We start from the raw sequence: 16,835 nt of genomic DNA, 5'->3' as shown, positions 1-16,835 counted from the left end.
AGAGGGGGTTTTCCTCTGAGCTGTGGCAAGGGATATATTAACCAGTATCCTCCATTTTAATATAACACACTCTGTCCCTTCCCTCTCTGTTTTTTTTTCTCTCCAGGAGGCCGAGGCTCAAGCGAAGAAAGAAGCACAGCAGTAGCAGCTTCCCATCGTTCCCAACCTGACACCTCAGGCCTAACCTACATCTGGACCCAGCCTTGCCTAGACCCAGGAGGGGGGATAGAAGCAACACCTTGCTCAGCTTATAAATATAATGAAGGTTTCGATGTACTTTTTCTCATGACGTTTCTGTTTCATAAATCTGCGTTCAGCCGTGCCTTGCTAGCTGTAGTTGAAAGGAGGTGCTAAAGCAGACTATTAAGGGTATCTAAAACAGCTCAGCTTCCTCCCGTTAATCTCAGCCTGATAATCCTATTGGCCCAATGACATGTCAATCAAAGCATTACCGTGAATGTGTGACTACCCGATTGGGACGACATCATCAGACCCAGTGAAATATACAAAGAAAGATTCGCTGTTGGCCACAAAGAACATCATCCAACCTTTGACTGTAAACATGAATATTATTGTTTTTTTAGAGGTTTAATCAGTAGAAGTCTTAAATTTTTCAGCCACATTGTGTGACCCTGTAACTGTTTTCTCTTACAGTCCCACCCGCTGAGTTTTTATTTACTTTCTGTCGTCTTAATGCTGTTTTAATAGCAAACCCTTTTTCTACAAGATGATATTTGCTTAAAAGAAATGACAATACATGCAATTTTGGTGCTTTTTTGTTTTGTTTTGGGGGAAGTTGGATAAGAGGCTCTTGTTCCTATTAGAATCATTTTTTTTAACAATGTGTTGGTAAATCCCTGACTTACGTAAATTGGTACAATCTCTCCTCGGAATAAAACAGCAATGACACACAGAAAAAGAATGACTCTTAAAACAGTCAGCCGATTTTGAAACGAGCTCTGCCTCCTCGCCCCTTGCCGTTCATTTTTATGTACAATAAATAATTGTAAGTTGACTGGACGTGTCTGTTTTTTACTTCAGCGTGTGTGAGTCATCTCAGAAAGTATTCAGAACACCTTCACGTAACTGTTTTGTAAATGTAGTTTTAAACAAATGCACTGTTTTCATCCATCTACATACAGGAGACTCATATGTGTCGCTTCTGCAAATCTATTAAAAATCTCAAACTGAAGTAACTAAATAATAACAAGTATTCAGACACTTCACTGTGGCCCTCCAAACTGTGTCAGACTGGCAAACTCACGCTGGTCAAACACTTCACACCGCACGTTAGGGCCAAAGAGTCCCAGGAGTTGTCAGTGGACCTTCAAAATAAAACTCTCCTGATCAGGGAAAGGGCATGCAACCTATTCAAAAGCTCTGAGCGCTACCAGCAGCCTCAACAGCTGTGACATGTAAGAATAGACATTGACTAAATTTGACTGTAATAGCACAAATAGGTCACCTATGTGAGATAGGTGTTCACTTTAACAGAACCTACCCAGAAGACATGAAGCCACTAAAAGTACTAATGAAATTCAGAATCTGAAAACTCTGGAACTGATTATCATTTTAATAACACATAAAGACAAAAACTGCATTTCAAAAGTGCTTTAAGTTCACTTGGATTCTGGTCTATTACCTACAGGTCTGTAAGGCAGTGTGTATTCTCTCACCAACTTAGTGGTAAGGACAGGAGTCCTAAGGTGAGATGCTTAAACTTTCCTTTAGTGGTTTCTTAAGGTTTGTGGATGGTCATATGATCAATAGAACCAAAAGAAAAGATTTCCCCTGTAAACATCTCATATGATGTCAGTTACATAACTGTTTCAAGGAAAACGAAACAAAATTATATCAAACTGCAGTTTTTCAAAATAAAACAGCCTCCCTCGTTTATCACAGCAGAAGCAGAGTTATTTTGATTTTTACTCTTTGAATTGGGTCTGATTCTGAGGTTATTAGCCACTAAACGCCACATTATATAAACTTTTCCACAGACTTTAAATACTCTGTAATTATTCTCTGACTTGAATGAATGACTGTTACTTGAACTGAACTTTTCCTTTGCTTAAGTAACGGAACCGCATACCACCTGCTCCTCAACTTGACGATGTTAACTTATCCTGTTATGTGAAAATGCACTGTTCTCATTTTTTAACTCAGATTTTCGGTTATAGATTAAATAAAGGAAGTGCCGGGGCGGGAAGGTGGAGGGGGCAGTTCTTAGATGCAGAAGTGAAACCGGACTAGAGATCTTTATAACCGCACTTACAGTCACGCAGTGCCATTAGTGCATGCAAGTGACAGAAGAAGCAAAAGAGGCAGAGGAAAAAGGAGGCCAGTTACTAGGCGGGCATGTTGGCTGAAGGTTTTCTCAGACTGCTGGTGTACAGGGAGGAGAGAAAGTTTGCCTCCAATTCCAAGCAAAAGAGATTGCAGACAAGTGGTCATTGTGCCGATCCATCCAACTGTGCTCGCTCTGACTCGAGCTCTGCAGTCCCAGGGGTGCATTCAGCAGAAGCAGGTAAAAAAAAGAAGCCTTTTTTGCGATTTGCAAACAAAACATGTCGGAACAACTGTCCCGTATTAGTGTGACAGACAGTTTATCTGCACTGGGGTTTATGTAGTAACTTTGTATCCTGCTGCAGTCTAGTTCCCTCTGACTAACAAGCTTCCTCTTTTTGTTAAATGCAAACTTACCAACACACACACATCAACAGTCACTGGTTTAAAATGGTTGGTGTGACACGGTGGTGCAGAACTAACGCCTCACAACAAAAAGCTTTTTCTCTTAATTCAATTAAGTTTCGGTGAGTTTCCAGACAGAGTTTGCTCATTCCGATTATTTATTTATAGTTTGAACATGTTTAGTTTTAGATTAGTTTGTGTTAGTTTTGGTCTTCATGAATTATTATTGTATGGAGGGCACATGTCAGAGGTTAGATTTAGGAAAAGCAATACAGAAACTACATGAAAAACACAGAACCTTCAGAAAGCAGTGAACTCAATTTATTTTCCCAAGTTCACAAAATCACTTCATTTAGAGTGTTTTTTTTAAAGGTGTGATTTTTATTCTCATTTTATTGAACTATTATAACCTTGTTTTGAACGTAATAGGATAAAGTGTGGTATAGGTGACAGTGGATTTATGATATTTTAAAGGGAAAAAACTTGTTGAATCTAAAACTAATAATACCCATATTGCAGTTTGGTTAAATAATTTAACAGCTGTAAATAACTGAATATAGCTAATAACAACAAGAAGCAATCCATTTGTAAATAATCATTTGTCCTTTATCTGGTTTCATATTGGGAAAAAAATTGTAACAAGCATGTAACCAGTTTCTCTTCTGTAATCAGGGATCACAGAGGAAGATCTAAACTCCAGCCAACCCCAGATTCTCAAAGTGGTGCCTCAGAGACCTGTAGCCCTCTCAATCCCCACTGACCTGTACCCCCTTTACATAGAAGACTGTAGCTTGCTGGAACAGTATCCAGACCTGCAGGTGGCTGACTCAGGCCGCATCACGCACAATCTACTGAGAACTGCTGTCAGCCAGCCTGATTTCTGCATCCAGTCTCCCATCTCTCAAGTTTGTCCAAGCACAGCCCAGCAAGAGCCACAGAATTCAGTCCCATCCATACCAGACCAGGGTTATCTAGCAATGGGGGACAGTGCGAACATCAGCCTGGATCTGCCTGGACTAGAGCCCATGTCTAACTCGGTGCTGAACGGGCTGCTGGAGAAACAGCTGGAGGAGGTGTACATGCAGCATCTAACTGAGAACTTAGCTCGATGCAACTCCCACCTGGGGAACAGCCTCCTGCACGGCCTGGTGCCCCCGCCGCAGCCTAGCAGCCAGTCAGAGGGGGCGGACTCATTACTGGGAAGCATGGAAGGAAGCACAGAAGACAGCAGCAGTAAAATTAGCTATCTGAACACCCATAACTTAGTGCCCTGCTCCTCCAACTTCAGCTCCCCAGTGTTGAGGATTTCAGAGGCGGAAAATCCTCATCCGCAATGATCCTGCAACAGCTTTAAATATAATTGTGACCTGTCTTTGCTTTAGTGCTTCACACCCACGTTTACACACACACGATTGTATCCACTATATCAGTGCTATTTTTATACAAAGCCTTGCTCTCTTGCTTAAGATGCCTGAAACTTAGCTGCTTTCATATGCCATCTGCTGTTAGATTTGAGTATTACACCATCATGGAGCTACTTGTTATACATTCAAATGGATTTTACTGACTTTTAGTTGGGAATGTGTTAAGTGTTTGATTTATAATAAAGCAAGATATAACAAAGTATCAGTTTGATGTGGTTTACAACAGCGTTTTATTAATCTGTTGCTTTTTACCAACACCTGTAAAGCTATCTTGTACCCATTTACTTAGCAGAAAGCTGGATATTGACATTTATGTGTGCTATGAAAAAATATGGTGTGCAAAAGTTTTTGCCACAAAATAACTGATTCAAGTGTGATTACAAAAAGCCTTCGGACTGCCTGATATCTAATAGTGGTCAGGAGAAAAGGGGGGCATGATAATGCTGCCATGTTGGCAACACAGATTAAACACAACCCCACCGACAAGGCCCCCTTCAACACAAGCACAAACTTTACACGTTATTGACCAGTTCTATGCAAACGTGTCTGATTAGGTTTGCATGATGATTTCCACGGGTGTATACATATCATCTTGTTTGATCTGCGCAGGCAGTTAAAGGCATAGGAGAAAGCAGGTTCTACCTGTAGTCCTGAGACATTCAAGTCAGGAATGTCGGCAACTTCCTATCTCATCCAGAGATGTTATGTTGTTAAGTTAAGTGGTTAGGTTTTTGTTTAAAGGGACCCGAAGATCACTCTAGCTTTGGCATCAACTGTCAGAGCAGCAGCCTCAAGAAATATGATTGATCTGGCTGCTAAGGGGAAACACAAATCATCCTCACAAGTAGGCATCCTGCAGTGAGGCTAATGGTAATTCATTAACATGCACCAATATAATCTTTGGAAGCCTAAGGCATGCTATTCATCTGTGAAAAGAGATGCAAAACAGAGATTTAACTGAGGTTATCCTGTAATTATTTAGAATTTAGATTAGAATTGGCAGTGTGATCAGGCTTTGTTATATGTAGCCTCTGTGTGGAGATTATGGCAGGTAAATCCAAGGTAATTTAGAGGAGCTAATCTAAAAATTGAATACGAAGACAAAGAACAGGGGTAAATTAGATTTAACTTGTAGGAGATGTATTAGTCCCAAACCGAGTGAACAGAGGAAATTAAGTTATTAAGTTTTATCTGATATAAGCTTGAAGTCTATTGAGATGGATTCAAATATCTCATGTTTGTTGTTAAATGTGTTCAATTGAACCCAGTCTAACTTAACGCTTGTTTCAACCAAGTCAAACTATCAGTCCGTGTTTTTGTTTTGGTCAGTTTGGTCTGAGCTACAGTCTTTGTATTTTAGCATCTGTCCATTACCTGCAAATTTATAATCATTTTCATCAATTCATTAAAAAAATACTTCTTCATGAATACATTTTTATTTAAACCACTTCTGAATGACTTTCAGATTATGCTCAGCATTACATTTAGCTGTCTGGTAGTCAATGATGGTTAAACGTTTTCTACAGTCAATGATCCAAACCGTTAGCTAACAGTTTCAGCTGTTTGTAGCTATACGTTTAGCTAGTTATTTCAAGTATTTATTATTCACGCTTTGGCCCAGTATTCATGCTATTCTAATCATTTTTGCCTTCTCTTTGTCTATTTGAAGTCCTTATTCATAACTTATAACTGTTCAGGATCACACAATTTATTTACTAAAATTTTTTAATTTTTCTGATTAGCAAACCTAATATCGTCACATACCAACTACTACAGAGGTATCCCTGGGCAGTTGTAGGCTACTTCATGTTTTGAATCACTTCCCCACTTCACCTTGATAACATTATACCTTATTAGGGGCCCTATCCAGTGTAATTACACAAGTGTTTTCAGCTGGCTGATTAGACCTCAGTAAAAGCTGAAGCAAGCAGGAGTTATATAAGGTCCTGTGGTAGAAAGTGGAAGCTATTCAACTGTAACAGGTTCCGCATCATCAAAAGGACGTGGTGTACTGGCATCCACGCTGCACGCTGTTTACAGGGATTACAGGACATTAATTCATGCTTTAGTAAAATCAAGTGATATGAGAACCCCTGACTGAAAATAGATTAAAAACAACAACAACAACAACATAAAACAAAATTATCTGCAACTTATTAACTGAATTAAAATGGCATACCTGATTTAGGCTGGCACACAAGCACTATTAGAAATTTAGATTCAAGCCAGTTCAGGGCAGTTGTCTGACCTGAAACAGGACTGAAGGCAGGCAGGAGGCTCTCAGTCAAGTCTGATGCACAACACAGTTTCCACTGTTTACAGGTGTGTACACCTACATTACACAAGATTCATGGCTTTACATGTCCTATAATTAAATTGAGTTCTAAGTAGACATAATCACAGATTATTAGTAATTCTAAGCAAATAAAATTATTGAATTAATTACATTAATTTAGAATTAGTAGCTTTATTCTTATGAATTTGCAATACAAAACTACATACTGAAAACACTCAGATGAGAGGGCATCTCTACTTATAGCGCAGGTGTATGTGTAAGGTGTGATGAACAGTGACTCTGTGTCATTAAATGCTCTTGTGAACAAGACAGTGAACCAGTGTGCAGAAAGATTAAACAAAAAAACTCTTAAAATAAGAAAATACAGCTTTAGGAATAACTTAATAAAATGTTTTGCGAGTCTTCCAAGTTCTTGCTGCACTCCTAGGTATTCCAAATCTTCCGTAAAAAACAAAACACATTAAAAGAGGATCATTTGAAATTTCAAAGATACTAAAACCTGTGCTTGGTATTTAGGTTACCACTGTTAAAGTAAAACATGAATGAAAATTCAGGAAAAGAAAAAGTAAACCTTGAAAAAGTAAAGGTGCAAATGTATAATGTGTGTTTGTGCTGATATTCCTAATCATGTATTATAGAATTATATTTTACATTAATTTTATACATTAGCGACAAGATGGTTGGTTATATAGTACTTGCATACTTTTTCTTGTGTAATAATATTCAACATTAATATTTATGATTAACAATTTAGAGTTAATCAACACATTTCATGAAGATGACGATCGCTTTATTTAACCCATATTTGTGAAATTCTTTTTTTACAGCAGCTGGAATGATGACAAATCATAAATAATTAAATGAACGCATGCATACAAAATAAATACTGTGTAATAATAATAATGATGATAATAATACTATCTGGCAGACAGATATATTGTAGAGCATGACAGCATGTGATATGAAAGGTTTCCTGAGGTGGTGAGGTTGTTCAGGATTCTCCATGATGGGTAGTTTGCTCAGTTCATTCATTACCAAAATCATCCACTGGTGCTTTGTAATCCTCCTCCTGGCCATCTCTTATACATCCAACCACTCCAGAATCAAAGAGTACTTCTGAGGGTGGTGTGAGTCGGAGTTGTACTGAAAGTCTAAGGTGAACAAGGGGAACAGGAATGGCGACAGCACAGGCCACGGATGTGAGATTGTGGGTGTGTTTACTGATATTACCTTCTCTGTCAGTATCAGTGGCTGAATCATGTTAAATGATTAAACCCTGTGCAGCGTGTAAATGATGGTCTGTGTGTAAACTGCAGAGGGTCAAGATGTTTCACCTCTGGTCTGACGTGGACTAACGTGTCTCCCCATCACCTTCCTCACACGCAGGTCGATAGTCGGTAAGTTTGGACTTTGTCAACTTCTCCAGTAGAGGAATCAGACAGGATGTTTTCCATTTCAATGGTATCTTCTCCTGCTTCAGACTCGGGTTGCAAATATGACTCAGAGTCACAGACGGACTTGCTGCTGCTTGGTTTCTGTCTCCTAACATGGCCAGAAGTTGCAGTCAGGCATTGCGTGTTAATCAGAGGTGGACAGGTCTGATCCTCAGTGAGGTCACTTGTAGGGAAGAAGAGATGAAGAGCAAAATCACTGAGGGTAGTGAGGGTGTGTAAAAAAACCAAAACAACTCTTAGCTTTTAAATGTTCTCTTGGACTGGAGAAGAACAACTAACAACTTTCCAGACGCACAAACAGATTTTAAAGCAACAGAAAAAAATCACATGCCATCTGCCTCACATTTTGGAAAAGGAAACAAGTCACACAAGCAACATATTTTTAACTTTTTGTTTGTTTTCTGTGTGAATGACCCGTACAACTAAACTCACTAAACCAATTATTTTTGTGCACTTATACAGTGGAAGGCTTATTCTGACACAGATCCTTGTGTTTGCAATGGATTTGATGGACTGCGCGCATATTGGCATAAAATATGTAAATACGATAAACTGAATTTAATAAGAAGCCAGTGGAAGGAAGAGATACTGTCTTGGCTGATAATTAAAGCCTTTTTCTCACCACGAGGCAACATATTTGTAACTGTAATTCAAACTATTTCAATAATCACAACATGCCGCATCGACAATAAGTTGCTTGTTTGAAATGAAAGATTGCAAATCAAATAAGCCACAGGAGAACACAAATTCCACCAAATGAAGCACTGCTGCCACAGCACGAGAACAAACACTGAAAATGAGTCCATTATCGGAGAAGCCTTTTCTCTGCTAGGTAAACAAAATATATTAACAATTATTTCAATCTATCTAAGCTTTGTACACAGCAAACCATCAGTGCTAATACCCCGGCTGAATCTTGTGCATGTGTACTTGCATTACTTATGCCGTTGGGACACAAATTTGTGTACACAGGCACATATTGGGGACTAAAGCAATTCTGTGTAATGGAAATCATCATATTTGGGGTTTTGTTTTGACTTCCAGTTAGGGTTCATTTCCAGGAAATGGATGTAATGTTCTTTGAGTTACTGATGAAAACGTCTGTGCATGTGACACACCCCTTGAGCTCTGTGCTGCTGGTTGGATATCATTGCTAGCTCAGGGATTCCTGTGCACATTAGTGGCTGCATGAGTCCCAGTCAGGTTGTTTTGTGTGTGTGTGTGTGTGTGTGTGTGTGTGTGTGTGTGTGTGTGTGTGTGTGTGTGTGTGTGTGCCGCTCGCCCCCACCCCCCATCTCCATAGTCCCACTCCTATTCTCTGCCTCTCTCTGCTGTTGTCCCAGCATGGCTGCAGGATGGCTGCTCTGTGGACTCTCTCTCTGCTGCTCTCTGCCAGTCTGCTGGGCTGTCTGGCCGTGACCTCTCCCGATGGGAGCCCTCTGCCCCACAATCTGCCCCCCTCGCTGGGCACCAACAGTAGTGATGGCAGCCTGTCTGTGGATCTGCCCATGGCTCTGAGGGTGTTCAGCATGGACTATCACCACGTGCAGGCTCCCTTTGAGATCGTGCTGTGGATCATGCTGGCCTCACTGGCCAAGCTGGGTAAGCCTCAGCTGTGCTCACACTCATCCATGAGAAGCCAGCTTGGTGTCAGGTAGCTGGATGCTAATAACTTAGGTTACCTCCATTTAACATTTTAATTTAGTTCATTAAACTTATTTCATATATAATATAATGTATATAATATTTAGTATTTTTCTACATTTCTAGTCATTGGCAGGATTTTGTGAAACTCACACCAAACCTCACGTTAACAACCTGTTCGATCAATGAAAGAGTTTATCTGAGTGCAATGGTAGTAGTCCTCCCTCAGTATAGCTACACAAGCGCCTCAAGTCAGAGCGATTTAGTCAGAACTCCACAAAGTTTGGATCCTGTTGATTTCCTGTTATTTCATCTCCATTTCTCATTCCCGCAGGTTTCCACTGGTCAGGTCGAGTCCCTGCAGTCGTCCCCGAAAGCTGCGTCCTCATCATGGTGGGCCTCCTGGTTGGAGGTGTGATCTATGGCGTCCGCCACTCTGCTCCACCAACTCTCAGTGCAGATGCTTTCTTCCTCTTTCTGCTGCCACCCATCGTGTTAGATGCGGGATATTTCCTGCCAGGCAGGCTGTTCTTTGAAAACCTTGGTACAATCCTCTGGTTGGTAGCTTTAAAATCTTTGATTTATGTGTGTGTGTGTGTGTGTGTGTGTGTGTGTGTGTGTGTGTGTGTGTGTGGAGGCATTCGTGTGCAGAATGAGTTGAACAGAATGAAAGTACACCATTTCCACATAAAATATGAGTAGAAAGAGTTTGATTTAAAAGTCAGAATTAGACTCTTTATTTATTATAAAGAAAAAACTTGCCCAAAAAAGCCATGTTGTACCAAATATGATAAAGTAAAAATTCACAAACAGAAATCTATATTTTATTTATTTATTGTTTAAATTTCATCAGAAGGTTTAATGAATGCTCTATTTTCAAAAACAATTGAATTTTGTGGCAATTATTTCATGGTTCAGGCTTTAAAGGGTTAAGATTTGAAACATGACAAAACTCCAAATGATAATTATTTGAGCTCCTGCTTAATTCATCATTTTGGTCGTGTACCAAGAAATGGACAGTCTCTAATTTTTATGACAGTTTTATTTTAATGGAGAGAACCAAGATATAAACATCCCTGTACGTCACTGAGTGAGATAAGTATTGGGTTTCCTACAGCCCAGCCAGATTTCTGCCTCCCACAGAGTCACAGGATTGTAGACCTGACTGGAATGGGTTAAACCAGCGGTCCCCAACCCCCGGCGCACGGACCGGTAGCGATCCGTGAGTCGTTTGGTACCAGGCCACAAGAGTTGAGGCTCGGATGTGAAATTTATGGTTTTCAGGGTCGTTTTTTTTTAATCGTTTTTATTGTTAACTCAGTTTCCCTGGGTCTTTTCCCGTGTGGTATGAATAGATCTTCCTTTTTTTTGGTACCTGTACTGGTTTTATTTTGTTGTATTTATCCGCAACACCTTAAGACCTGTCAGTAAAAATATTGTTGGACATAAACCGGTCAAAAAAGGTTGGGGTTAAACCGCTGGGTTTATAAGATGACAATTTATGGTGGGATTATTAAGTTTATTAAGTTAAGTAAATACTTATATCACTCAGAAACATTCAAATCAATTCATAACTTTTTATGTAATGTGTTTTTTTCTGGATTTTTGGTCGATATTCTGTCTCTCTCTATTAAAATAAAACTATACCATTAAAAATAGAGACTCTTCAATTCTGTGTAAGTGAGTGAACTTACAAATTCAGCAGGAGACCAAATGTTCATTTCACCCACTGTGTCATGTACGGCTGTGTGGCAGACAGATGAAACACAGGGGGCAGTTTTATATGCTGTAACAAAAACAATAACAAATAGAAACAAATAAAAGATAAACTACAAACTAACGAGAGGATGGGCAACTGTGTAAACACAGCTGGAACCGATACAGACTGATAGGACAGGGGAAGTAAAACTGAACATACTGTTTAAGGATGAGAGACTGTCAAAATAAAACAGGAAGTACAATAAAAACAGAGAAGAAGACTAACACACACTGGCTGACATGGGACAGGGGGGAAACAGACATGGGGACATGACTGATTGGGGAACACAAAACACAGAGACAAGACATGAAGACAACGTGACGACAAGGTTGAATGAACACAGAAGAAGACGAGACACTGAGGGAGGAAGAACTCTAAGATTGCTACGAACTGACCATGAACTTAGGAATTACATTGAATATTCAAAACAAACATGACACACTGCATACGCTACCTCATTTGTCATATTTACAGCTTATTTTTGGACCCGAGTGGCTAAAATCAGATATTCATCGAGTATTTGTTAAAGGTACCTGGAGCAGGTGTCTTAAAGCTGGTTACCTGTGCATGTGCAGGTATGCAGTGCTGGGGACCTTATGGAACGTCCTGGGCATCGGCCTGTCTCTGTACGGTGTTTGCCTGCTGGCTCAGAGCTCACTAGGAGATGTCTCTCTGCTCCACTGCCTGCTGTTTGGCTCCCTGATCGCTGCTGTAGACCCAGTGGCGGTGCTTTCTGTTTTCCAAGAGATGCAAGTTAACGAACAGCTGCATATCTTGGTGTTCGGAGAGTCACTGCTCAATGACGCCGTCACTGTGGTGAGGAAAGAAGCAGAGTGTGTTTCAGGTACCTAAATGAAACACTTGATACTCATACACGTTTCTTCCTCTCAGGTGCTCTACAAGCTTTTTGAGTCCTTCCTCCGTCTGCCATCAGTGTCAGGGCTGGACGTTTTGCTGGGGGGCTGCAGGGTGGTGGTGGTGGGAATCGGAGGCTTGTGCGTAGGTCTCTTCTTCGGCCTGCTGGCAGCCCTCACCTCACGTTTTACCTCCAGGGCCCAAGTCATCGCCCCGCTCTTTGTCTTCCTCTATTCCTATTTGTCTTACCTTACCTCAGAGATGCTTCACCTCTCTGGGATCATGGCGTGAGTGCTGCTCAGAATCATCTGAATCCCAAAGACCACATATTGTATACATTAGTAAAATAAGCATCAGTCTTACTTTGTTTTTCCTTCCCCCGCCCTGCAGCATAGTGACCTGTGCTGCTACAATGAAACAGTACGTGGAAGCAAATGTGTCGGAGCGCAGCAACACCAGCATCCAGTACTTTCTGAAGATGTGGAGTAGCGTGAGCGAGACCTTAATCTTCATCTTCCTGGGAGTGTCCACCATACAAGACATCCACATGTGGAGCTGGCCGTTTGTGTGCTCTACGCTGCTGCTCTGTCTCATCTGGAGGGCCACAGGTATAAGCCTCCCCCTCACTTTAAAACAAGTTATATCATAAGATCAACAAAGCAGATATCTGAACTCTTTCTCACTGCTTGAAAGGTGTGCTTCTGCTGACCGCGTTTGTGAACAAGCTCCGGAGGAATGCTGTGACCTTCCGAGACCAGTTCATCATCGCCTACGGTGGCCTGAGAGGGGCAATCTGTTTTTCCCTGGTCTTCCTGATTGATGACTTCCCAAAGAAACGACTCTTCATCACCACTACCATTGTGGTCATTCTCTTTACGGTATTTGTACAGGTGGGGCAAACATGTTTGTGAATTGTGAGGAAAACAGTTTGTCATAGTTTGAAGGTGGATTTTATTTTCCGAGCCTGGTTTGCAGGGGATGACCATCAAGCCTCTGGTGGAGCTACTGTATGTGAAGAGGAAGAAGAGAGCTCTGCCTACTCTCAGCGAGGAGATCCACAGCAGGGTGAGAGATCACAGGAATCACAGCTAAGTGTGGAGTTGTGGACACTACTTGGCTGATTTTTAGATATCAATAAATGAGCAAAGACCGTCAAAGGACATGATCTGAGAAGAGCAAGGTTTAATTTGTAGCTAACCAAAAGGGAACAAGGTTAGGTCAGTTTTTTCCTATGCAAAGCATGCAATGTATGATGAATGTATCATGAATTTCTTTCAATACTTCCAAAGGATATCATTTTTGCAAGTTATCTGCAAGTAATCCTGTTTGTTGTTAGCTCATAGATCACCTGGTGGCAGGAATAGAGGACGTGGTCGGCTACTGGGGGCAGCACTACTGGAAAGACAAGTTAGTTTTCCACGTTTCACTGTTGCTTTGCCTTCTGCTTGTGTTTTGTCATAAAGCGTTTGTTGTGCATTCATGTAAAAAGATTTAATATGACATGACCAGCAGGTGGCAGCAAACACTATGCACATTTTCCACAAGTCACAGTATTGCCATCTGTGTGCTTGTGTGTGTGTGAGGTTTGAGCAGTTCAACAAGAAGTACCTTCGCCGTTTCCTCATCCGTAACGACCGCCAGGCTAGCTCCAGCATCCTCAGAGTTTACCAGGAGCTGGAGAGACGGGAGCAGAGGGGAGTCGAGGAGGAGGCCCCGCCGATGTAAGAAAATGTTTTTTGGACTATGTGTCAGTGTTTGTCCTTAAAGTTCCCAGAAAAACAGAAGAAAGGTTCGTGACCATAATCAGGGTTTTCTGAAAACCTAGAGTGGATCCTCGCTCCCAAGGGCGACCTCTGCTACCGGAGGAGATGGAGAGCATCAGGCGCATCCTCTCAAGAAACCTCCAAAACTTCAACAACAAGGTACATTTTCTAAAAAGAGTTTCTATGCCACCGTTAGCTATTTCCTATTTCCAGTTACTATAACTTAGAAATTGCACAATGTGTATAATTCAGCTGCACACTTCTGGGCTCATGCATGTGTCCTCACTCCAGCAGACACCAGCCTACAGCAGACACACCCTGCACCAGGACACATCGGTGGACAGAACAAGGAAGCCCCTTTACAGACATCAAAGTCTGGGAGAAAGATACTCATACAACACAATCACACACTTTCAGGTGCATGCAAACTACCTGCATTTCCTCATGTTTGAGTTTTATTGAACAGAATGAAGAAGACTGAATGGTTAGGAGAATAAGTTCACAGGGTTGCAGGGGTGTTGAACTCCAGGCCTCGAGGGCCAGTGTCCTGCAGGTTTTAGATCTCACCCTGGGTCAACACACCTGAATCACATGATTAGCTCCTTACCAGGTTTCTGGGGAACTTCAAGACATATTGAGGAGGTAATTTAGCCATTTAAATCAGCTGTGTTGGATCAAGGACACATCTAAAACCTGCAGGACACCGGCCCTCGAGGCCTGGAGTTCGACACCTGTGGTTTAGTGGATTCATGTTGAAATACTGCATCCAAGTTTAAAAATTTGTTTAAGCTCTGTTTGATTTTGAACTACGTGAATGATGGAGTGTCGGTATTAGAGTAGAGAACATCCTCCATGGTGCTGTACTGTGTATTTCTACTGTTGCAGGGGGAGGATGGTGGGCTAAGTGAGCCGCAGAGAGTGAGAACTGGACTTAGCAGATCTCACACAGGTAAAGACGCAGCCAGATGCACAGCAATGTGAAACGGAAAGTCTCGACAGGACTCTATGCAGTCCTATAAAAAAACAGCCAAATCCTCTGCATGATTCAGCAGCTTGTAGGACCAACTTACGTAACAATAACTTGAATCATTAATTCTCTGTATGACCTTATCAGTCTCTCACATCATTGTCAATACATTTTGTGATGTCTGGACTTTGGCTCGGCCATGGTAACACCTCGATGTTTGGGATCATTACCATGCCAAATAACCTACTCTCAGCCAAACTTTAGCTCTCAGATAGCATTACAATTGGCTCTAGATGACTTTGGTGCACTGAGTTCAACTCAATGACTGCAAGGTGCACAGGTCCTGTGGCCTCAAGACAAGCCCAAATCATCACCCTTCCACCACTGTGCTTGACAGCTCATATGCTGTGTTTAATTTTTCCAAACGTAACTGTGCATGATGGTCAGACAGCTCAAATTTGGTCTTGTCGGTCTGTCCAAAGAATATTGTTTCAGAAGTTGTTTGTTCAGATGCAGCTTTTCAAAACTAAACCTTGCTGCCATGGTCTTTTTTTCTCCTGGCAGTCCTTCCAAAACAAGCCATAACTTATCTCGCCAACTGTACTGTCATGAAGTTTAAACTTTAACATGCTAACTGAGGCCTGTAGAGTCTGAGATGCAGCTCTTTGGTTTTTTGCAGTTTCTCCTAACACTGCACGGTCTGACCTCGAGGTGAATTTGCTGGGCCGTCCACTGTTGGGAAGATTGTGTTAACTCACACCTGAATGTCCTAAACCAGCAAAGTTCTGCATTCATAGAGATGCTCACACTTACCGATGACCAATTAATCAAGTTAATTTGATTAAAAACACCGGGCTGCTAATTTCCCCTAGTATGGAGCCAATAAGGGTGCACTTTGTTTTTTTTAAATGACCGCATAGAGTCCGACAAGAACTTTCTTTTTCAAATGTCAAACTCAAACTCATCAAACTCATATTGAACAAATGGAAAGCTTTACTTTTTTCTTAGGTTCTCAGTCTGAGTTTTAAAGGTTTTTTGCTTTTCTTGCTAGTTAGTGTGTAAGATGAAAACTCAGTCTTCCTGTTTACTTCTGCAAAATTATGTTTTAATTCATGCAGGAATTTCATTTTGTGTCTGCTGTATCTCAAACTTTCTGCTCTAACTTTAAAAAAAAAGAACAAAAAACCAGGTTGTTAGTATTCTCTCCCTCCTGATCTTTGACCAGAAGCTTTTTTGACTTTGTGACTCTTGAGCTCACTTCACCCTCTTCCCTGTTGGCAGTGTGCTCCATAAGCCCTCGATCCACTCTCCTGGACTCCTCAGTCTCAGCTGGCCTGGCTCAGACTAGATCAACGGATCCAAGAGAAGACCTAGTCTCTCCAAGACATCAGGAAACCGTGGAGAGAGCCGCCAGGAAACACCTCAGCTTTGTTTTGGAGAATGAGAAGCAGCAATGAATGCAGACTGTGAGACACAGGGAGGGAGGGAGGGAGGGAGGAAGAAAGCAAAACATATGAAAGCAAAGAACTCAGCGTGTTCCATCATTTGAAGTGATAAGTACCTCGTATTCCTTTAAGCACAGAGTTGTGAGGTGCAAAGCAGAACTAGTAGAAGTCTTCAGCAATTTCATGGACGCATCCCAAGTAAATTCCTCATAAAATGAATTTAGTGGTTTTATTTATTCAGAGTGTTTGCCGGCTACAATAAAGCTTTTCTCAGCTCCATGTTTCACCTCTTGAACAACTCTTGCATCTCCAGCCTAATTCATTTTCAAAGCGCCATTCCCAGAGTAACACCAACATTACAAATACCTTGCAGTCATAAATGCTGATACCTGCTGCCCACAACGTCCTCACGCCAATCTTTCCTCTCCTTGTTTCCTTTACAAATGCGCAGCAAAATACATACACTGGTAATCTGACGAGGACAGGCTTGCTGCGTCCTAAAATAACTCCTGTCCCCCCCACCTCCCTCCGTCTGACCTC

At 41.3% G+C, this 16,835-nt stretch overlaps 2 protein-coding genes and 1 long non-coding RNA gene across 7 annotated transcripts in view; 2 read left to right on the top strand and 1 right to left on the bottom strand.

Annotated features, from left to right (window-relative positions):
* Positions 1-1,015, top strand: part of sh3bgrl (SH3 domain binding glutamate-rich protein like) — a 12,840-nt gene extending 11,825 nt beyond the window's left edge. Inside the window, exon 4 of the mRNA XM_003455822.5 lies at positions 107-1,015. Coding sequence (XP_003455870.1) covers positions 107-145 — 39 coding nt within the window. The 3' untranslated portion in view covers positions 146-1,015. The remainder of the gene's footprint in view (positions 1-106) is intronic.
* LOC112842115 (uncharacterized) overlaps positions 1-6,414 on the bottom strand; it is a 7,945-nt gene extending 1,531 nt beyond the window's left edge. Inside the window, exon 1 of the long non-coding RNA XR_003213762.1 lies at positions 6,292-6,414. This is a non-coding gene — a long non-coding RNA (uncharacterized LOC112842115). The remainder of the gene's footprint in view (positions 1-6,291) is intronic.
* Positions 2,216-16,835, top strand: LOC100692482 (sodium/hydrogen exchanger 2). Of its 5 annotated transcripts, XM_025898050.1 has the most exons (16): positions 2,217-2,524; positions 3,361-4,982; positions 7,725-7,805; positions 9,206-9,464; positions 9,841-10,063; positions 11,841-12,081; positions 12,157-12,407; positions 12,511-12,728; positions 12,814-13,010; positions 13,096-13,185; positions 13,457-13,527; positions 13,704-13,841; positions 13,946-14,042; positions 14,175-14,300; positions 14,769-14,832; positions 16,132-16,828. In XM_025898050.1, the coding sequence occupies exons 4-16, from the start codon at positions 9,218-9,220 to the stop codon at positions 16,305-16,307; spliced, it is 2,139 nt and encodes a 712-aa protein (XP_025753835.1). In that variant the 5' UTR covers positions 2,217-2,524; positions 3,361-4,982; positions 7,725-7,805; positions 9,206-9,217; the 3' UTR covers positions 16,308-16,828. The 5 variants fall into 5 exon arrangements, with proteins under 5 accessions (XP_025753844.1, XP_013119863.1, XP_025753835.1 ...); XM_025898059.1 differs by lacking the exon at positions 7,725-7,805 and having other exon boundaries at positions 2,216-2,524; positions 3,361-5,163; positions 14,178-14,300; positions 16,132-16,835; XM_013264409.3 differs by lacking the exon at positions 7,725-7,805 and having other exon boundaries at positions 2,216-2,524; positions 3,361-5,163.

Source organism: Oreochromis niloticus, linkage group LG2 (assembly GCF_001858045.2).
Source record: "Oreochromis niloticus isolate F11D_XX linkage group LG2, O_niloticus_UMD_NMBU, whole genome shotgun sequence".
In the NCBI taxonomy this organism is placed as follows: Eukaryota; Metazoa; Chordata; class Actinopteri; order Cichliformes; family Cichlidae; genus Oreochromis; species Oreochromis niloticus.
Note: the sequence above shows the minus strand (reverse complement) of the source record. Positions and strands in the feature narration are given on the sequence as shown.

Bases quoted from the DNA above. Each gene is read 5' to 3' on its own strand.
- LOC100692482 (XM_013264409.3), top strand. From the start codon at position 9,218: ATGGCTGCTCTGTGGACTCTCTCTCTGCTGCTCTCTGCCAGTCTGCTG. The intron at 12,082-12,156 runs GTGAGGAAAGAA...TCTTCCTCTCAG, and splicing joins TCAATGACGCCGTCACTGTG to GTGCTCTACAAGCTTTTTGA. The intron at 12,408-12,510 runs GTGAGTGCTGCT...CCCGCCCTGCAG, and splicing joins CACCTCTCTGGGATCATGGC to CATAGTGACCTGTGCTGCTA.